At 33.3% G+C, this 23,847-nt stretch overlaps 1 protein-coding gene and 1 non-coding gene across 2 annotated transcripts; one reads left to right on the plus strand and one right to left on the minus strand.

Annotated features, from left to right (window-relative positions):
- Positions 1 to 20,837: 20,837 nt before the first annotated feature.
- Positions 20,838 to 22,117, minus strand: LOC113871495. Its single transcript, XM_027508591.1, has 3 exons — positions 21,782 to 22,117; positions 21,174 to 21,652; positions 20,838 to 20,895 (listed from the first exon to the last, which is right to left on the minus strand). Exons 1-3 carry the CDS (start codon positions 22,115 to 22,117, stop codon positions 20,838 to 20,840), a joined length of 873 nt encoding a protein of 290 aa, XP_027364392.1.
- Positions 22,118 to 22,799: 682 nt separating this feature from the next.
- LOC113873990 lies at positions 22,800 to 22,906 on the plus strand. The gene has a single exon (XR_003506053.1). It is a non-coding gene; the product is annotated as a small nucleolar RNA R71 (small nucleolar RNA).
- The last annotated feature ends 941 nt before the right edge of the window (positions 22,907 to 23,847 follow it).

Raw genomic sequence — 23,847 nt, forward strand, 5'->3', positions numbered from 1 at the left:
TGCTAGGGAAAATAAATTTTCTACGAAGATTTATTTCTAACCTTTCTGGCAAGGTTAAAATCTTCTCACCCCTATTGAAGTTAAAGAAAGAAGAAGAGTTTCGATGGGAGGCAGATCATCAAGCTGTTTTTGAGGAAATAAAGCAATATTTGACAAGACCACCAGTAATGGTTTCGCCAAAGAAAGGTTTTCCCTTGAAGTTATACATTTCGACATCAGAAGAAACTATTGGGAGCATGCTAGCTCAAGAAGACGAAAATGGTGTCGAAAGAGCTGTTTATTATCTTAGTCGAATGTTGATAGGTGCAGAATCTCGATATAGTCCAATCGAGAAATTATGTTTGTGTCTGTATTTTTCTTGTGAGAAATTGAAATATTATATTAGGCCTTTCGATGTATATGTTTATTCATATCACGATATAATAAAGTATTTCTTGTCGAAACTTATCCTTCATGGTAGAGTTGGAAAATGGGCGTTGGCTTTAATAGAGTATTCTCTAATTTATAAACCACTAAAATCTGTAAAAGGCCAAGTTGTTGCTGATTTCGTTGTTGATCATTCGATTCCAATCAAAGAAGTAGATTTTATAAGTCTAAAGTCATAGAAATTGTACTTCGATGGATCTAGTCATAAAAATGGAAATGGAATCGGAATACTGATAATTTCACCAGACGAAATCCCAACGAAATTACTCTTCGAGATAAAATCAGCTTGTTCAAACAATGAAGCTGAGTACGAAGCATTATTAGCTGGACTTGAAATACTGCTAAATTTTGGGGCAAGAAATGTAATCATTCGAGGAGATTCTAAGTTAGTAATAAAGCAACTAACCAAAGAATATAAATGTTTAAGTAGAAACCTCGTCGAATATTGGGTAAAAGTGAATAAGTTATTACAAAAATTTGACGAAGTCATTCTAGAACATATTCCTCGAAACAAAAACCAAGAGGCCAATGAATTAGCCCAAATTGCCTCGAGATATAGAATTTCGAGTGAAAACCTGGCAAAATTAACAGAGATAAGGGAGAAGTTAGGGTCAACAAACCTTGAGATCCTAAACATAAATGACTTAATTGATCAAGATTGGAGGAAACCTTTAGTCAATTATCTCAAGGACCCCAACATTCCAACTGATCGAAAAACAAAATTTTGAGCAGTTAACTATATAATTGTGGTTGATGAATTGTATAAAAGGGGTGTTGATGGCACTTTACTTCGATGTCTCAGCGAACATGAGGCTTATATTGCCTTGGCAGAAATCCATGAAGGGATCTGCGGAGCTCATCAAGCTGGAGAAAGAATGAAATGAATGTTACTTCGAGAAGGATTGTACTGGCCCTCGATGGTTAAAGATTGCTTTGACTATGCAAAATCTTGTGAAGAGTTTCAAAAGCATGGTAATATTCAACACGTTCCAGCCTCAGAATTACATTCAATAATTAAGCCATGGCCTTTTCGAGGCTGGGCTCTTGATTTAATTGGCCAAATTCATCCTCCTTCGACAAAAGGCCATAAATACATCATTGTAGTTGTCGACTATTTTACAAAGTGGGCTGAGGCAGTTCCATTGAAAGAAGTTACTCAGAGTGATGTTGTTAATTTTATCGACGAATACATAATTCATCGATTCGGTATACCAGAAACTTTGACAACAGACCAAGGAACTATTTTTGTAGGTCGAAAAGTAACTCAATATGCTGAGTCCTTGAATATAAAAATGATAACTTTGACCCCATATTATGCCCAGGCTAATGGACAAGTGGAGGCAGTAAATAAAATTTTGATCAAGTTAATTAAAAAACACATTGGATCAAAGCCAAGAAATTGGCATGACACTTTAAGCCAAGTATTATGGGCATATAGGAATTCTCCAAATGAGGCCACGGGGACAACCCCATTTTGACTTGTTTATGGCCATAAAGTCGTTTTACCTGTTGAGGTGAATCTACAATCAGTTAGATTACAGTGGCAATTCGAGTTACCAAGTGAAGATTATTGGGCCTTAATGTTTGATGAATTGAATGTCTTGGATGAAATTCGCTTAAGTGCCTTAGAGAAAATGATTCGACAAAAAGAAAGAATTACGAGGTCATACAACAAAAAAGTACGAGGCAAGTTTTTTAATGCTGGTGAATTAGTATGGAAAGTAATTTTACCGTTCGACAAAAAATCAAGAAAACTTGGAAAATGGTCACCCAATTGGGAAGGCCCCTTCGAGATTGAAAATGTGTTTTCAAATAACGCGTATTCAATTCGAGAACTTGGAACTAATAGTCGAATCATGTCGATTAACGGTAAGTACTTAAAATCATACAAACCAGAAATACATGAAGTAAAAATAACTTAAGTCAAGGCAAATAAAAGATAATTCGAGTAATAAAAAGGCCAAATGAATAAATGTCATTTAAAACAGAATTCGAATATTTACATCAAAATAACTACTAGAATTCAAAGAAAAATACATGAAAAAATCAAAAAGGAGGTTTCGAGCGCATTTCAGTGTAAACGGCTCTCAAATTTTGATATCTGGTTTCAAGAGCCGTACATTGTGCATCTAGACTGGAAATATCCTCCATAGCTTGAGCTCTCTCGATAGTCAGGGTCTTCACATTTTCTATAAAAAATTTTCTTTTCTTCTCACAAGCTGCACTAGCTTTTTTCAGCATCTCTGACTCCTTTCGAGCTCTTTTGAGTTGTTTCTCTAAATCAACGATTCTAGCATCAACCTATTTTTGCTTCATATTGGCATTGGTAGCTAATTCCCTTAGCTTGACCAACCCAATTCGAGCCTCTTTCAATTTATTAGAAGCAGAGTCTTGCATAGCTCGAGCTTGATCTTGTTTAGAACCAACCATAGCAGTTTGGTCTATAATTGCTAAAGAGTCGATGAAAAGAGATTCAAAACGTTGGAGCCCTTCAGGAAATGTCGAGAGCTGAGCCTTCAACGAAGAAAGTAAACCCTTGATCTTGGCAACCAAGTCCTTGTCAGTTGGAAGATGCTTCATCATTGGCGCATCAAAGACCAAGGACCTAAGCTCTTCGAGCATTTTTTTCAGTTGATTCAGTGGGCTTGGAGACTTCTGAGTGTGACCCTGAAGGAGTATGAGACGAAGAAGAAAAGGTGAAGGTACCAGCCAAAATTTTGTCGATGGCCCCCTCTAGATCTTCCTCCACCATGGCATTAAAATCATCCAAGTTCATTTATGAGTTAATGGATGATGCTGGTGGCACAACTTCAATGTTGGGAGGACCTTCGACAGAAATTTGGAGGTTTTCAGGAACTTGGTTTCCCTCTTCAGCTACATTCTCCTCAACTTCATGCAAGGGCCCCTCCTCTTCTGATTGATATGTAAAACATCAACCTCGGGAGAACCCAGAGGCGGTGTTTTTCGAGATATAGGGGGCACCTAGAGAAAAAGAAGTGAGAAAATTCACAAGTATGAAGACCAATTTTTGAGTAAAAGGATGTCTTACCTCAGGAGCCGGCTCTGTTTGAGCTTGGTCTTCAGAACTCGAGCTAGAAGAGCTCGAAGAAGTATCCGAAGAAGAACTCGAAGATCCTGAACTCGAGGAAGAAGCTGCATCGTTCCCTTGTTGGGCAGTAGTTGCAGGTTCTTTTCTCGAGATTTTTTGAGACTCCTCAAGGGTTGGAGTCAAACGTTTTTAGGGTCTTTTCGGACCCTAGGGGGTGAATTGACACTTGGAGTGTCATCAGTCGAAACCTGCCACAAAGAAAAGGATCAAAAATTGCTCGAAAAGACAGAATAGTACTCGAAAAAAGATAAAATTTACCTCCACTGATGGAGCTGAAGGTTGATCAGGTGTGTGCTGCACAGGAGTTGAAGCAGTCATCTCGATAGAAATCTAGGGGTTGGTAGGAGTCTTGGTCTTGGGAATGGCCTTAGCCTAGGAAAAGAAAAGAAGCAGGCTTATATTCTAAACCCATGTCGAGAATTAATTAAACCCAAGTCAAAATAGTTACCTTAGATACCCCAGAGGCAGCTTGGGATGTAGACGAAGAACCCTTTTTAAGGGTTGTTGAAGAAGAACCTTTTTGAATAGATTTTTGTTTTTTCTTAGGAGGCTCATCCTCTTCCCAATCCTCTTGGTCATATCGACCAACAAAAGGTTCTGTAGGAAGAGCTCCAAAAAAGTTTAAGTCAAAATTAAATCAAAAATATAGAAAGGCATTTCGAGAAAAAGCAGGATAAACCTTACCATCTTTAAACTTTGTAAGGATTCTCACATCCCAAATATCAAAGTGAAGAGGGTAAGGGTAAGTTTTAAAAGAAAATCTCGAAGCTGTTATTTTACTTCGAGGAGGAGATAATTCATTCAAAAGAGTTGAAGGTAAATCGACCCATTTAGGTGAAATTATGGGTAAGGCCAAAGCAAAATTACAGTTTGGTAAAGGGGGAAAAGTTGGTCAAAATTTTTTGAAAAGAATATCTTCTATGAACTGGTCAAAAGGATGAAAAGCCTTATATTTATTTACCCTTTCTTTGGTTTTCTCTCTTAAAGAAATGGCAGCTTCAAAAATGGTTTGAGATATTCTCTGTGGTAAGTAAATAACTTTAAAAAATCGCTCAAAAGATTGAATTTCTCGAATATGCGTACCTCTCGTCTTGGTCTTTGGATCCCCTTTCTGAAACATAGAAAAAGCAGAAGTCATCTTCTGGTTGCACGCTTCGATAGAAATTTCGTGATGATTATAGTAATTAGACCACCAATTCTGGAAAGCATGGGTACAATAGAGCGATGGCTCAAATTTAAAAGATGAAATCTCAGGCCTACGTTTGCAGAAAAAACTTATGGCCTCATTTAAGTCTTCAATGCTATTTTGAGCATTTTCTAAGAATCCACGGCTGGATTCATCTAACATAAACGCAGGCATTAATTGGCTAAGGCCAATTTGTCGAGCTACGAGGTTTGGTTGATAGGTGACCACCTGATAAGGCCTCGGGGTGAAACTACAAAAAAGAAGTTGACATGAAAGAAATTGTCTCCATGTCATCAAAACCTCAGATGGAGCACTTGGTGTTCTCGAAGGAAAAGGGCGTTTAAACCAAATTGGCCCTATTTTTTGAGCAGAAAAAGGGGAAAGTTGAGGAGTAAAAGATTGAAGAGATAAGAAAAAGTTGAAATATTGCCTAAAAGCATTACAATAATGTTTTTTGGCTACATTCGTAGTCAAAAAAAGTTAAACGAAAACCCTCAATCTCTCGAGAGATATTAGGTGGCTCAGAGCTTTGTAGTTTTTCTTCAAAAATAGCGTTCAACCAAAGCTGAAGTAGCCAAAAGGGCCCACTAATGACTGAAGGAAAGTCATTAGATCTAAATGAAGCCACTGCTTCATTTAAGTTCTCATACAAGTTTCCTTATATAAGATTCCCAAGGCATATCGAAGACTCTTCGTGTAGCAATTGGGCCAAAGTGAGAAGTGTCTTTGGCACTTGGAGTGATCTCGAGCAAAAAACATAGGCAGAAAGCCACAACATCAGGAAAGCAACATGCTCTTCATCCGTAACAGGACCATCTCTTCATATTCAAGGTTATGAAGAGTTGGTAAGAAAGCTTTTGGAAGTTGGGAGTCACATCAGGATTTTTTGGATGAGAATCTGGTCGAAACGAAGGACCAGTTGGCCTAAGCCCAAGAATGGCAGCAACATCGAAAAGAGTTGGGGTAATCATACCACAAGGCACGTGGAAAGAGCTAGTTGCTCGATCCCAGAAGAAAAGAGAACTCATGATCATAGGGAAGTTGTAAGACAGATTGTACCTAGACAATTGAATGATATCATAGATTCCCATGGCCCTCCAACTATCTTGTTTTTCACCCTCAACTCTATCTAACCAAGGCAAATATAAGTCTTTGGTTACAGGAGGCATAGTTCTAAATATTTTTTGGGCATTCTCGAGAGAGTCCAAGTTATATTTGGAAGAGAATGCCAAGACTCCATCAGCAGAAAAGGAAGACTCGACAGATGACTGGGGAACAAAAGGACCTAAAAATGCATGAGGTTTCGAGCCTAATGAAAAGGGAATAAGTACCTGGGATTTCCAAATAGCCAATTTCTCCTCCCCGAGAGGTGGCTCAGGAAGGTAGCTCGAATGACCCAGAGGCACGAACTCAGCACTGGAGAAAGCAGATGGAACCTTAGACTTGGAGGCCATTTCGACGAGAAATAGGGAAGATGGGGACGAACCAGAAGAAATTTCGACACAAAAAGAAGCAGAAGAGAGAGAACAGAGCTCTAAGTAGGAGAGTAAAAACGAAAGCGTGAAAAAATGAGAAGGTAACTTCGCTTTTTATACTGGTCCCTAACCTCGTGCAAGGCCCATACAAGAGCCCAAGTCCAGAGTATTTTGGCACTTAGTGCGAAGATGAAGAGATAGTGAGGTGTCTTTTCGATAAAAAATGGCCTTAAATCCCCAACAGAACGGAGCACGTCTCAATAATGGGACATTTTCGGTAACTGCCAGGCAGTACCTGCATTTATTGCGCCGACTTTGGACGACGTGCCTGACATAAAGCAGGTAAGTGGCAGAGACACCATAAGAAATGGCGAGAAAATTAGAAAATGAAAATTTTCCAATTAAATATCAAAATAAAAAATATTAAAATCTCATCAACCTGAGATATTAATATTTTGGGGGGCATCTGTTTGGGATAAGGAAAATTTTCCAAGTTAAAAATCATCTTGAAGGAAACTACATTTCAACAAGTTTTGAGGGTCAAAAAGGAGCCAAAGATAAGCCTGAACATAAGAGAATATTGGAAGATCTTTGGTTTTAATTAAAAGGAACACATTTCGAGCTATTTTAGGAGGTTTTTGTCACATTATTGATTTTTCTCTAAACTGCTTGAAAGACAAGAAAATGTTCCAAGACCATAAAACTAAAGGCTTTTTCGAGAAGTTTTAAGGAGTTTTTAAGTCACTGACACCCAAAACTACTCGAAAAATAGAACTGGCAAGAAAATATTCCTAGGTCCACAAAACTGATGTTTTTCGAGGAGTTTTGTGGAGTTTTCAAGTCCCTGACACCCAAAACTGCTCGAAAAATAGGACTAATAGGAAAATATTCTAAGTCCACAAAAACTGATGGCTGTTCGAGGAGTATTTGAGGAATTTCCAAGTACCTGACACCTAAAACTGCTCGAAAAGCAGGAAGTGGTAAGAAAATATTCTAAGTCCACAAAATTGACTGAGCTCCAGATTTCCTCCAGAATTGCTCGAAAAACAGAAATGAGCAAAGAAAATGTTCTAAGTCCACAAGACCAAGACAGGCTCTCAAAACTCCAGAATGGCTCGAAAAGAGAAGTCAAGAAGAAACTATTCTAAGGCCATAACATTAAAAGAGTCTCCTAGGTTTCTCTTAGAAATACTCGAAAGATAAGAGTCTTGAAAAATCCAAAAGCAGTTACCAGTAGTTATCAACATTCACCACTATGCAAAGGAGATCATGGGCGATAGCGGTTATAGCCCCAACAAACAGCACGATCACAAGCAATCGTGGATAGTGAGCATCAACAGTTGAAGGCAGTTACTAAGAAGTGCCCGCAAAAGGAGGAAAACAGTGGTGATCTTCATGTCTATAAATACTCCAAAGCACTATTTCACGGAGGACGACTTTTTGCACCCAGACACCGCACCTAAACTCTCTGAGACGCTGAAACCCTGCACCGTGCCAGACACCAGCTACAAGGAGACCCACGGTGGCCGCTGTTCGCCGTTGTGAGGAGTCGTACGTTTACATTTCAGCATATTTACATTTCCTGTACCTTTACATTCTGCATTCTGTATTTCAATTCAAGTTTCTTCGTTTGTTTGCTTTTGTTCTTGTTTCTGCAATTCATTTCTTATTTCATACTTTTCTGTAATGAACCTCTATGTTTGAGTCAATTCTGCACGTTTAATATTCACTATTCTTGCTAAATTGCTGAATTTACGCATCCATTTCCCCGTTATGTTAACAACACACTTAAAAGAACCTAAAGAGGACCTAAATCTAGTCCCCAAATTGATCTTTGGATTATTTGTTTACAACTGTCATTTTTCACCGTAAACAGATATTTTAGCTCTCTACTGTATCATTATAGTAGCATTAGAGTTAATAGTAGCAAAATTAACCCTTTAGAAAAAAAATGATAAAAACTGTAAAAATGAGTAAAAAATCTCACATTAAGTAAAAATAAAAAGCTGAGCAACACATAAATCATGAAGTTATTATAATTTTTTGTTATCTCCGTAAAAAGGTGAAAGAAAATATAAAACAATTACTGTAATTAATGTTAGACTTTGTTTTAATTAGCTGAGAAAGAATAAATTATAATGTAGGAGATATATAATATATTTTTATTTTCTTTTCTTTTCTTTCTTTTTCTAATTTAAAACTATTCCAATTAAAGAATTAATTCTTTTTAGCGTAAAAATTTCAAGGTAAGATAAATTACCAACTTTAATAAGAACTTACTGTGGGCTTATTCATATTGTTTTATTAAAGTGGGATTTTTTTAATTCAAATACAAACAATTCAATTTTCGTAAATGAAAAATCAAACAAATGAGTCAATTTAAAAAACTTCAACCAAAGATTCTTTTCACTTTTTTTAGTGAAAAAAAAATGTAATAAACTTCATTCATTAGAATTTCAAAACATTATATCAAGATAAAAATAATGTTATTTTATAATTTTGTTTGTATGTTTATACCAAACACTCTGTACAACTATAACAAAACTGTTTTTTAATTTGTATAAAGTATTTGGTATAAGCATCGAAAACGAATATTAAAATAGCATTGCGTACTATGATGATTTTAATAAAGACTTTTAAACTTTTGCAAAATTACACGAATTTAAAAATTATAATATTTAATAATATTAGTGCATAAAATTACATTAAATTTTATAATTTCTAAAAATAATTGTTATAATTGTTAAAATAAAAAATTAGGCATCTCGTGACCACCTTGGAATTCAAGGAAGGGAATAGTAGACTTTGGTTTAAAACAGGAGTAATGATTCCTTTCTAGATTCAGCATTGATCGAGGAAGAGAATGAAGCATTATCATAACCCTAAATCTTTGGGATATGTTGCTCACGGGGGCATGCTTTTGCTAACAAAAGATTCCATTGAAGCTAAAACCATAGCCTTCATCTCAAATGAATATTTTATTCAAAGCACACGCACTTACCAAAATTAGGAACAGAAATTGTATTTAATAATATCCATAAATAATTGACATCAGTGGTATGGTCGATGGATCTATGGGTAGGCGTGTATTTTCTTTGCCTCACTATATCCAATAGGCAAAATCTCATTAACCGATCAGTTTTATGTACAAAGATATATACCATTTCATCAAATAAATAATAGGTAGAATTTAAACATTATGTAAATCCAAAACTAAAATAATAAATCTAAATATAAAATTAAGATGTCATTTTGTGAGTTTCTTTCATAAATTCTGTTGAATTAAGTGTCTATTTATTTTAAATTTAAGTAAAATTAGTTTTAATAAAATTGATTTTCAGTTGTTAAAATTTTTTTAGATATACATATAAAATAATTTAAACTACATATTTTTATTAGAACTTCTATTTGTCATTTGGAAAGTGCAAGAACTAATTATCTAACTATAAAATAAGCCCTAATTATATTTATATACGATATATTAATTCAGTTTGTCATTATTTTTTATTTTATTAAATTCAACTTTTAGGATTAAGTTTAAGTAATTAATAATAGTAAATTTTTATTAATAAAAAGTAAAATATTTATTACACTTTTATATTTCTAAAATAAAAAGTATATTTTAATAAAATTTTATTATTATTTGATTGTTTAAACTGGATTCTAATGTTAAGATTAATAAAACAGTTAGGTTTTTAGCCACGTAACTTTTTACATGTGTATTACCTTTCTCTATCTTTTCAAATTTATTGAAAAGACAAACTGCATGGGATTTGAGCAAAAGTAGGCACATACTAAAAGCACACAAGATAATCACAAAGTAGTTTCAAGTTCCGAAGTCCATATTAGAATCGGCCACTCGAATGTCACTTTGGAAAGGAATAAATATGAAAACAATTAATAATTCGAAGATCGATTTATAAGAAATAATTTGTTACAATATTTAAATTTAAAACAATATTTTATTTATTGATGGTTGCTTTAATCTGTCTATGTTTTAATTGTGAAATTGACATAAATATTTTTCGTATTAAAGGGACATGAACGCAATAAAGCAATCATTCAGAGGGTCGAAAATTAGCACAACGAGAAAGCTAGAACAGGGTTCAAATTTTCAAAAGAATGGCTCTGCATTATCAAGACGAAATTCCAAGTAAAGAAAGGAAATTGTATGTCTAGAGAAACCCAAGAATGGAAAGGAAACAAGAAAAATGTCCCGCAATAATTCATTCACGGATTCAAAGTTAGTAGGAGGGAGAAACCTATAAAATAGAGCACTAAATTACTTATTAGGTTCCAAATTAAGCTAAACTACTCTACACCACAATTTTCTTTTTGGGTATATATTTGTATATGGCAAATGTCTCTCAAGTGGAGTGGAACAAGGGAATGATAAAGAAGGTGGTTGAAATGTTGAATTTATAAAGAGATGTATTATTCTCATATTTTACAATAATTTTTTTTTCTTTCAATCACATTATTTAATGGTGGAGCCTAGGGTGGTAGTTGCACTTAGCAGATAATAGAGTTATGCTATTTATTAATTAGATGGGTCAAGTTAGCTACCTACATATGAGGATCAGAAAGATTCGAGTCACAAACTTTTCAAACAGTTTGATGATAGATTTGATTATTTGACTTGGAAGAACTCCTGATGCATTGAAATCCATTGTGTTTAGAGTATTTGCTTGCCCAAATATGGTATGTACAAATATTTTATATCATGTAATCAATATTAGATAATTAAGGTGAAAAAAGGGGAATGATATATAATTTAAAATAAAATAAAAAAATATTAATTTTGCTAACATATTTTTTAAAATTGATTTTGATAAGTATGTAAGAGGAATAAAATTTAATAAAAAAATAAAGTTCTTATTGTATTTTTATATGATACATATTTGTTTATTTTTAACAAAATTTATTATTTTTATAGGCATAAAATTAATTCTAAAAATTGGTATTAATAAGTTTTATAAATTATTATTATCATTATTGATGAAAGATAGTGATATATTTTAAAATGACTATGTGCATTAAAAGGGTATGTTAAAAACTGAAGTATATGATAAGGTAGCATTATTGATGATACATTGTTGAAAAAGTTGTTTAGTTTTATCCATAATATTTATCTAATTTTGATTTTATAGGTCTTCCAAAGGCCTATCATTCGAAGGGGACTCTATTTTAAGAAATCACGTGCACATGTACTAATTGTGGAACAAGAACAAAAATATACTTGTGTTATGAAATTACCGTGAGTGATATTTATATATTTTTTATCTTGTTTGTTACTTAAAATATTGTGATATTTTTTTTATTGTACAGTTAAAGAAATGAGACTCTTGAGTTGTAAATTTATATCTATAAATAAAAATTTCATTTGTATTAAGAATATGTGAAAAATAAAATTGAGACTCTTTCTTTCTTTAATATTATTTACTCATTTACTCATTATAGTTTTACAATAATTTTATAACACATTATAAGTATGAGGTTCTAATACACACTTTTGTAAAAAAGGAATGTTCTTAAACAAAGGTATGATGTTCATTCATTCTTATTTTTTTTTGTGAAAATATAGCATTACTTATTTGTTTTAATTTAAATTATTCTATTTATAAATTTGTGTCCACAAGAAAATTTACTAGTAATTTAAGATTTGCAATACTACATTATTACTTATATAAAAAATTATAATATTTTACCTTCTTCATCATTTATGGATGATAAGTCTGTATTTTGACATACTTTTATAATCTATATATTTATTCGTGGCTATTATTTTATTAAGTTTTTATACTAATTTCTATTATTATTATTATTATTATTATGCATATGAATATGAGAAGGCCATATTTAAGTTTTGGGTACATTTTCAAGGCAAATATATTTAAATAATGTCATTTTAAAAACAAATTCAGAATATAAGTTTCTTTTTTAAATAATTTCTCTATCTATTATGAATTCTGGCTAGGTCAGCACCTGTATCGCACCTGCATGTTTGATAGCATATTTTTATTAATTTTTAATAGACTATCGTTTGCTATCGACCGATACTCCTTCTGACGTTGACACGTGGTGGAGAGTGAAGTAGTATCACCAAAACAAGCACGTTAGACGATGGACGATATAGATGATGGCATGTGTTGATTGCAGAGGTGTATTGGCTGGTCTTGAGCGATAGTCATCACGGTGATCAAACGGTGTCAAAGTTGTCGGCTGTTAAGGTGCGATACAGGTGGGTGACTGACACATGTCATTAGTTGTTAATTATTATTCAGATGAAATTTGTGAGCAAGAGTCATTAAGGTTAGTTACTTTTGGAGTTTTATGTTATTTATTTATTTATTATGAGTTTTAATTATTTTTAGTTTAAAAAAATATAAAATTTTATATTTGTTATTTATATGAAATTGAATTTTTTTTTAATTAGTAGTTAAAATAAAACGTATTAGGTTAACAAAATTTTTATTAAGATAGAAAATACCACCTACAGTAAGGCTAAATCACTAACAGTAAGGAAAGCAATTAAGTCAGTTATGTTTTTCATAAATATAAATTTTATTCCAAGAATACCCATGATATTAAATGATGTAGTTAGTAATTTGTATATTAAATAATACTAATAAAAGAATGGTATAAAAGAAATTTAGTAATTAATGCATCTTGAATCTATCATTTGTTTCTTATAATAAGGATCAAGAAAATGCTCTATTTTGTTTCTTATAAAGAGTATTGGATGGAGTAATATATAAACAATGTTAAGAATTTATTTATAGTATTTTATTATGTATAAATCATTAAAAAATTTATATATGTTACTTAAAATTTACAAAACTGTGAGAACAAATGTAAAAATGATGTAAAATAATTTAATAAAGTAATTAAAATTATTTATAAATTAAGTTGTTATAAAAAATATTTGTCTAATTTGAGTAAAAATTATATAAATACAATTTGGCATATAAAGTTATGTCTAATAAAATTTATAAACTATTGTTATGGTTACGTTGGTTTTAATGCATAAAATATAAACAAATTAATAATGCATATAAAGTTGTTTAATTTATGCTTTAATTTATATAATTATACTAATTTTGTTGTGTTAAAATTGAAGAAAAAAATTTAAAATATAGATGAATGCAATATTATTTAATCGTGCATGGCAGGGTCTTAAAATTAGATACGTATAGTAAGAATTATATTACTTTGTCTATTTTATAAAATAAAATAAATATTGTAAAGAAAAATAAATCACCTCTATCAAAAAACTGTACTTATGTAAATAAAATATTAAATATGTAAAAACAGGAAATAAATATAGTTAAAAAATAATTTAGTTTTATATAAAATGAAGAACATAAACTATTATTTACATAGTATAATTTAAAATAAGAAAATATAGAAGAATTTAAGAAATCATATTGGGAATAAAAATTTTAATGCTCTAATATATTTCTAATTTGATATTGTATATGTGAATAATTAATAAAAAAAGGTTTGATTACATAAATAATACATTTTTGTCATTATATGTTTGATATAAAATTTAAATGATTTAGAATAAAATTATTAATTTTGTTTGATTAATTTGTTGTATGTAGATTTAATTTGTTAATGCAAGATGACTGATTTTGTGATAATAGTATATTGAAATGGTTGAATATTCTCAAGTAACAAAGGTGTTACCTTTGAAGGAAATAATAAAATGATTAAAATTGAACGTGGAATAAGTTTCGAGACATTGAAAAGAAAGATTCATAAAAAATTGAAATTGTCTACTAATCAGGTTATATATAAATTGATTTCATGAGTTTTAGTAGACTCAATTAGTAGATAATACACAATGATAGATATATGTGATGATGAGGATATTGATTGTATGTTAAGTGCTTTTTCACAACAAAATCAGAGGACTGCAATTGAAGTATATGCAGATATTGTGTCTGGTGAAAGTTCTTGTATTTGGTCAGAAGGTGTGGACTTAAATGCTTCATTTTTATGTGACAATATTTTTAATGATGATGAACCTCGATTTGGATCAGGTATAGTAATGTTTTTGGTTTGATAAAAATGATATTTAATTTGTTATAATTATCTTTACGTAATAGCAAATTTTATGGTTATGTAGAAATGGGATGAGGAAGTTGAAGACAACGAAAATGAATGGGAATTCTCAACAGATAGTTCATTAGATACTAATGATAAGTCTGTAATTAGGTCCTCTTTTGCAGCCCATATATTTATATTTGACCTTTATTTTATTTGGGTTTTACACTAATTTAATATTAATTGTGTAGTTTGGTATAAAGAGGCCGCAAATGGATTTTGAGTGCATTCTGAGTCCAAATTGATAGAAGATTAGAGTTTCGCAGCAGTCAGCACGCCTAGTTTTTAGGGTTTTCAAATCCTATAAAAGGGAAGATCTCAGGCATTGTAAAGGGACCATTTTTACATCTAGTCTTTGGCTTTCGGATACACTTCTGATCTCGTCTCTCTTGGACGAAATCCTTGGCACATGCTTGGCGAGACTTAGAGCTTCAAGTGATCGTACTTGAAGACCGGGAACACATCTCATACTCTAGTTTGCTATTTCTTTTGATTATGGCTTTGTTTATGATTGTTTTAGTTCTTTTCTTTAGCATGAGTAACTAAGTCCATAGCTAGGGCTATAGGAACTGTTATTCATAAATTTATGGAATTTTGATATTTGAATCTAAATTTGATTTTCGTTTTGTGATTATATTTTATCCTATTACGCTTCTTTCTTAATTCTAATTAATTATATCGTTAGACGATTGTACCTCGGTTAATTAATAGATCTATAGGGTAAAACGAGACAAAGGATTAGGTGGACCAAACCAATCTTTCTCTTCTAATCGTTATTAAATTAACAAGTTCATAGGTTCCTTAAGCTTTCTTAAATTAATGTCTTGCATGACCATTGGGGATTGTTAATTTAGAGAAAAGAATATTAATATTGCATGACCATTGGGTATTAATAGTATTCGTATGAATGATTGGTAATCACAAAAAAATCGAATTTAGAGTTAAATAGAAAAAATAACATAAAGGATTGAATGAGAAAACCCATATGCCCTAAGTTCCTCTCTGATAAGTTTAACCAAGACGTGCATTGTATTCTTTGCTCTTAGTTTTATAATTGATTTTATAAATTCTTGTTTTTAATTAATTCCGTATCTTTGAAGCTTAAACAATTGAATTAGGAAATTCTTAGTAATTAGAAATCAATCTTTGTGGGACGATATTTCGGGAACTTAATTTAAGAACCCTTTATTATTTTTCGATGGGTACACTTGCCCTCTGAACAACTAACGTGAAGGGTGAATTTAATTAGATATTGAATAGTCATAAAAATGCACAACATGGAGGTAGTATATGTTTTATAATTTAATTTATATATTTCATGGATAAAGTAAATTAACTGTAGGATTTGGTTTTAATGCAGGCGTGATTGAAACTCTTTTTTGGAATTCAAGTCTGCATTATACTTATATTAATTGAGAACATGCTAATCAAGAAATGGATAATTTAGATGTTCATGTAGATGAAGCATGGAGGGAGGGTGATGCATTATATGTTGGGCAAGTGTTTGACTCTAAAGGTGATGTAAAAATGGTTATTAAATATTTTGCAATGAAAACACATCAAAGTTATTTTGTGGTGGAATCAAATCCAACAAAATTGCATGTAAAGTGTCCAAATCATACAAGTGGATGCCTTTGGAGAGTCAGAGCAACACTGGGCAAAATTTAACAAGTGGAAAATCACAAGATGTGGTGGAACACATACATTTGTTAATCCAATAATGTCTCTAGACCACAAAAAACTTGATTCAAACTTCATTTGTGGTGGAATCAAAGCCAACAAAATTGCATGTAAAGTGTCCAAATCATACAAGTGGATGCCTTTGGAGAGTTAGAGCAACACTGGGCAAAATTTATAACAAGTGAAAAATCACAAGATGTGGTGGAACACATACATGTGTTAATCCAATAATGTCTCTAGACCACAAAAAACTTGATTCAAACTTCATTTGCTTGTGTTCTTGGTAAGTTTTAGTAAACTAATCCAAATTTTTTATTTGAAGATTGTAAAATTTATTCAAGAACATTACTGAAATTAATATTCTTAATTGTTGTAGATATGGTAAAAGAACAACCATTGGTGTCAATCACATTAATTTAAGAAAGAATTAATGGTCAATTTGGTTATCAAGTTTCTTACAAGAAAGCATGGAAGGCAAAACAAAAAGCTATTGTAAGGATTTTTGGTGATTGAGATGAATCATATGCTACATTGCCTAGATGATTAGAATACATGCAATTACATACTCCTGGGTCTGTTTATAAGATTGAAACCAATGACTATGTGAAGGCTCACCAAGTTGATAATAGATATAAAGTATTTCAGCACTTATTTTGGTCATTCAGACAATGCATAAGTACTTTCAATTTTTGCAAGCCTTTAATACAAGTTGATGGTACATTCTTGTATGGTAAGTACTGACAAACTTGATTGATTGCTACCATTTAAGATGAAAATAACTATGTGCATAGGAATACTTTTTAGCTCTTATTCGTCTTCATGTCGTAGAAAAGGTAGGTATCTCTTTAATATTTGATAGACATCAAAGTATCAAAGGTGAAGTTTCTAATCCACATATTGAATGACAACCTCCCAATGCATATCATGTGTATTGCATTCGTCATATAGCAAGCAATTTTAATCAACGATTCAAGAATCCTAATATGAAGAAAGAGCTGATAAAATTAGGTAGTACTTGGTTGTTTTTATTTACTTGGAGTTTGTAATTCTTGTTTATGGAAAAAATAATATTTTGACTATTACTATTATGTCATTGGTTTTAATAGGATACATAACATGCAAACAAAAATTTAAAGAAAAATTGCAATGATTTCGTAATCAATCAAAGGACATCAAAAGCTAGATTGACTGTATCTCCAAAGAAAAGTGGAGTTTGGCCTATGACGATCATGGAAGCCGTTATGGATATATGACAACCAATTTATCAGAGGCAATTAACAAAATTTTTAAAGGAACGAGAAATTTGCCAATAACTACACTGGTAAAATGTATGTAACACCCTTTTTCATTATTTAGAAAATTATGTTTTGTTTGATGTTAATTAGTATTAAGATGTGTTAGGAGTGTATTATGAAGAGTATTAGAAGAGGTTGGTACGGGGAAGCTCGCTCAAGCGAGAGAATATCTTGCTCAGGCGAGACTAAGCGCCCAGAAATATCTTATTTTAAAGCAATCTTTCTCAAGCGAGATGATTCTCGCTCAAGCAAGATAGGATAGATTCTGCTCAACTGTCACCTTGCCTAGGTGAGAGTGATCTAGCTCAAGTGAGCTAAGATCTAGCCCACGTGAGCTGAGTCGCTTAAGCGAGGACTCATAGGAGAAATGTCGCCCTCTCTGGTCGCTATCTCGCTTAATTGAAATAGAGCTCACTCAAGCGAGAATATTAGAAAAACGTTAGAAAAATTATTGTCTACATATTTTGTTCAAGTGAGAGATTTGTAGCTCAAGGAGGTGCTTGTTGCTCAAACGAGTTGTCTCTCTTCCATATCACAGATAAAATCCTTAGAAACTCTGAAACTTCACCGAATCTGAGTTCAAACTTCGACTCTACGGAATCGTCGATGAGCATCTTAGAGCTTGAACTCCTCATTTTCGCTTCTATCTTCTCCGTTTCTTCTTTACTCAAATAATGTTCTTTCTATAAGGTGTTCGGAGGGCAAGTGTACCCATCAAAAAGTAATAAGGGTTCTTAAATTAAGGTTCCGAAATATCGTCCCACAAGGATTGTTTTCCAATTACTAAGAATTTCCTAATTCAATTGTTTAAGCTTCAAAGATACGAGATTAATTAAAAACAAGAATTTATAAAATCAATTATAAAACTAAGAGCAAGGAATACAATGCACGTCTTGGTTAAACTTATCGGAGAGGAACCTAGGGCATATGGGTTTTCTCATTCAATCCTTTATGTTATTTTTCTATTTAACTCTAAATTCGATTTCCTTGTGATTACCAATCATTCATACGAATACTATTAATACCCAATGGTCATGCAATATTAATATTCTTATCTTTAAATCAACATCCCCAATGACCATGCAAGACATTAATTTAAGAAAGCTTTAGGAGCCTACGAACTTGTTAATTTAATAACGATTAGAAGAAAAAGATTGGTTTGGTCCACCTAATCTTTTGTCTCATTTTACCTATAAATCTATTAATTAACCGAGGTACGGTCGCCTAACGATATAATTAATTAGGATTAAGAGAGAAGTGCAATAGGATAAAATCTAATCACGAAACAGAAATCAAATTTAGATTCAAACATCAAAATCCCATAAATTCATGAACAATAGTTCCTATAGCCCTAGCTATAGACTTAGTTACTTATGCTAAAGAAGAGAACTAAAACAATCATAAACAAAGCCATAATCAAAAGAAATAGCAAACTAGAGTATGAGATATGTTTCCCAGTCTTCAAGTACGATCGCTTGAAGCTCCAAGTCTTTCCAAGCATGTGTCAAGGATCCCGTGCAAAAGAGACGAGATGAGAGATGTATCCCAAAGCAAAAGCCAAGATGTCAAAAACGGTCTTTTATGATGCTTGAGATCTTCACTTTTATAGGATTTAAAAACCCTAAAATCTCTTCATAATTGGGCTTCCCGCAGATGAGCACGGCCGCGCATGGCCTTAAGCACGACCGTGCATGGGCTCGAAGCACTCTCGTGCTTATTGAATGGGTCTGGGCGTGCTGACTGCTGTGAAGCTCTAATCTTGCATCAATTTGGGCCCAGAATGCACCCAAAATCCACTTGCGGCCTCTTTATACCAAACTGCACAATTAATATATAAATTAGTGTAAAACTCAAATAAAATAAATGTCAAATATGAATATATGGACTGTAAAAGAGGGCCTAATTACAGACTTATCAACTCCTCCATACTTATCTGTTTGTTTGTCCTCAAGCAAAGTGCTGGTTAAGAGTAACATAATAACTTGAAACATATTACCACACAAGGAACCTGAGATGAGGAGATAAAGAGAGCAACAAGAGTAATATCACTGAGCATAAGCAATCAAAAGGATTCCCAATTAGAATCTTATATTTCTATACTTTTCACTCAAACATCAAACTGAGGTACTCTACTTTCCTCTCTCACTAAGGGACAAAATAAGACATCACTCAGTTCTCCTAAAGAGAAGTGTACTACCATAGGCTTGACTATAAACCGACTCTCCACTAAATAAATTAAATGCAAGTAAAAGTCATGAGGTCTTTTTCAGGTTATAATGTGGCCAAGGGGTTATAATAATTTGAGGTGAGATAAATGAAAGAAAGGGGATATACAAAGGGTAATAAATTATAAAAATTATAAACATCCCCTAAGTTTACAAATGAAGCTCTTGGAGTAATTTTTATATTTTTTGTGTATGAACAGTATCTTTACTCCTCTCTCTTTTCAATCATATATAACCCTTTTTCTTTTCTTTTTATTTTTTATTTTTTTTCATACTTTCTTTCTTTCTTTTTGCACATGAAAGATATAGATGAGAATTTAACAAACAATTCAACAACTTAATTGCTCCATTCATAAACTCAAGGTCATCAAAATATTTTATAAATTTAATGCAAGGGACCAAGAAAATCAATAAGGCTCAAAATGGGCAACTAGTTGTATCTCAAACATGATGAAGGCCAAGAATAAAAATCCTATTATGCCTCAATCATATTAAAAACATGCAATTAAAAAGAAAAGTCCTAAGTCAGTTCCAAGTCAAGTTCTAGAGCACAAATCCTAAGGAGATAATCACACAAAACAATGAGGAAAGTGGTACAATTAATTAAATTAATATAGAAATTCCTTTAAGGCTCAAAACTCACATCTGTGGGTTAAAGTTTAATGTATAGCATAAAAGTAAGGAACCTAGCTAATTATTAGTTTCCAAATGAAAGTATAATGCCAATAATAATCACTCAACATGCTCTTCTATCTGGAAAAAATTGGGTTCTATGAGGGAAAAAGTTTTAAATTATCATAAAAAATAGCATAGGCACTTTACTCAATAACATGCAATAACAATCATATAATTAGGAACTACTCCTCCATACTTAAAGCAAAACATTGTCCTCAATGTTTGAAAGTAATTAACTTAAAAGCATGCAAAGAGGACAATTGAATGAAAAGGAAAGAGGTTCCCTGATAATTCTTGGCGCGACGGCTTCAGGTAAGGGAGCACAGCCATGCTGAAATCTTGAGCACACCTATGCTTATGATGTAAAGCTTTCTCTCACAACTGCGACTCAATGCGCGGCCGTGTATGTGATGAGCACAGGCGTGCTTCCAAATCAGAGCTTAAAAGTGTGGGAACAATCAACTCCGTTCTTGCAATCTTTCAATATGCTTATTCTTTATTCTAAAAATAAAATATAAATAGCAAAAATTAAAATAAACAAAAAGAAATTAAATTTAAATAAAATAAAAGACATAGGTTGCCTCCTGGGAGCGCTTGTTTAACGTCACAAGCCTGACGTTCCTGTTAAATCATGGTGGGAAGAAGGTATGAGTCTCAGAGGTAACTCCCTTGATATGCAATTGTCTCCCCAACAGCTTTGTCTCCCCAACACCTATTACATCAGAAAAATTATTCATAAGATGAGGATTAGAATAAAGAGAAGAAAATTTAAGCTTCGAATTATGAGGCTTATTAATGGATGGTTTAAGATTTTGTCTTTTCTTCTTCTTATATTGCTTCCTCCTTGGCCTTTTTCTTATGGTTCCATGCTTCACATAAATTGGAGGAGGAGAAACAACATCCATAGTGCTCACAAAGTGACATGACTCTTGGCTAGAAGGGTACTTGAAAGAATTGAAAACTTGAAATATAACTTCCTCATCATCTAGCCTCAGTGTGAGCTTCCCTTGCTGAACATCTATTATTGTTCTTCCTGTGGCTAGGAAAGGCCTCCCTAGTATGATAGGTACTTCGTCATCCTCTTCCATGTCAAAGACAATGAAATCTGCAGGAAACTTGAACTTATCTACCTTGACTAGGACATCCTCCACTATGCCCCTAGGATACGTTATTGAACGATCAACAAGCTGCAGAGAGATTGAAGTTGGCTTGGGTTCTTGCATACCCAACCTTTTAAACATAGAAAATGACATTAGATTGATGCTAGCACCTAAATCACAGAGCGCTTTATCAAAATAAGAATTGCATATAGTGCATGGAATTGTAAAACTCCCTGGATCCTTAAGCTTAGGCGGAAGCTTCCTTAGTAAAATTGCTGAGCACTCCTCATTCAATCTGACTGTCTCGAATTCTTCCAATTTCTTTTTATTGCTTAGCATCTCCTTGAGAAATTTAGCATATTTCAGCATCTGTGATATGGCTTCAACAAAAGAAATATTGATGTGGAGCTTTCTGAGGATCCTAAGGAACTTATTGAACTGAGGGTCTCTCTAGCTACTCATCAATCGTTTTGGAAATGGAACTTTTGATTTTGTCACCACTGGTGCATCTTCCCTTGTCTCCTTTTTCGCATCTGGGTGGTAAGCACGGCCTTGCTCATCATCCAGCACGGGTGTGCCTTCGTTGAGCACGACCTTGCTTCCGTCTAGCACAGTCGTGCCTTCATTGTCTGCAAGGGCGTGCTGTTCTAAGCACGGCTGTTCTGTTTCAAGTAGCATGGGCTTACAGGGTGATGCAAGGGCGTGCTCCTCCTTCAACACAGGCGTGCATGACTTATGTGTTTGTGTCCCATTCAAATTTTTCCCACTTCTTAGAGTAATGGCATTGCATTGCTCCATTGGATTAGGCTCAGGTTGAGATGGTAATGTTGCCATCACTCTTTGACTCAGAAGGTTCGTAATTTGCTCCAACTGTGCACTCATCTTAGAAGAGTTGGCTTATATTTCAGATTTAACCTCTGCGAACCTCTTATCAATTCTCTCAATATGTTGGTCCAACTTGGATTCAAGCTCTGTCACCTTCTTATCAGAGTAATGCATATATTGCATCATCTATTCTTGAAAGTTAGACTGAGATCTAGGAGCTTCTTTTCCTTCAAGTCTTGCTCCCTGACTTTACATATGAGGAGGGCGATAAACACTTGAATTTTGACTTCCAAAGCCATTCCCCCAAGAGTTAGGAGGATTACTCCTCCACCTCGAACTGTGATTGCCCATGAAATTTGCCTCCTCCTGCTTAGATTCTGGGCTTGTAGGAGCTCTTACAAGTTGGTCTTGAGCCTTTATTAAAGATTCTAGTTGCTTTGCAAGGGATGCCATTTGGTTCATTAGTGGGCTGCTGCTCTCTGCTTGGTAGACCGAAGCGGTCTCTTTCCTTTTGATGTCGTAAGAGTCAACGATGTGCCACTGAAAGCTAGAAGATGTCATCTCATCTATCAGCTTGTATGCATCATCTGGATCTTTTCTTATGAGGGACCTTCCTGCTGCGACATCAATTATAGCCCTGGTAGTGATTGATAGGCCACTGTAAAAAATTTGTACCTGTCTCCACGTCGGAAAATCATGATGAGGACATCTCCTCAAAAGCTCTCTAAATCGCTCTCATGCGTCGAATAAGGATTCTGCTCCATATTGTTGGAAGCAACATATCTCTGTCATAAGCTTAGAGGACCTTGATAGGGGAAAGTACTTTCCCAAGGATTGTTGAGTGAGATCCTCCCAAGTTCTTATGGAGTTGGCTGGGAGTGAGGAAAACCATGCATTCACCTTTTCAGATACTGAGAAGGGGAAAAGGTGAAGTCAAATAGCATCATTGGATACTCCATTGTACATGATCGTATCCGTCAATCGGAGGAACATTGTCAGATAAAAATTGGGGTCTTCGTTAGGCATGCCTCCAAACTGTATCGAGTTCTGGACCATGGTTATAAGTGCTGGTTTCAATTCAAAATTGTTGGCCTCCACATTAGGTGCCACGATGCTTCCAAGAGTGCCTCTAGCAGTGGGTGTCATGTAATCTTGAATTGATCTCCTTCCCTCTGCCATTCTTTGATCTCTCACTTCTTTTCTTTGTCTACGCGTTGTTCTCTCAATCTCCGGATCAAATAAACAACCTGTAGAGCACTTAGAACGAGTGAGCATACATTAAAAGAAATTACGAAATAAAAAAATTAAAATAAAATAAATACAAAAATTATAAAAATAAAATAAAATTTAACAATAAACAAAACATAATTAAAATAAAGTAAAACGCAAATTGCTCAAATCAATTAAATTTGAGATTTTCTTAATATCGAAAAAGCAATCCCCGACAACGGCGCCAAAAACTTATTCGAAGGGCAAGTGTACCCATCGAAAAGTAATAAAAGGTTCTTAAATTAAGGTTCTGAAATATCGTCCCACAAGGATTGTTTTCCAATTACTAAGAATTTCCTAATTTAATTGTTTAAGCTTCAAAGATACGAGATTAATTAAAAACAAGAATTTATAAAATCAATTATAAAACTAAGAGCAAGGAATACAATGCACGTCTTGGTTAAACTTATCGGAGAGGAACCTAGGGCATATGGGTTTTCTCATTCAATCCTTTATATTATTTTTCTGTT

The sequence above is a fragment of the Abrus precatorius genome, unplaced genomic scaffold (genome assembly GCF_003935025.1).
Source record: "Abrus precatorius isolate BTA unplaced genomic scaffold, Abrus_2018 Scaffold7, whole genome shotgun sequence".
Lineage (NCBI taxonomy): Eukaryota > Viridiplantae > Streptophyta > Magnoliopsida > Fabales > Fabaceae > Abrus > Abrus precatorius.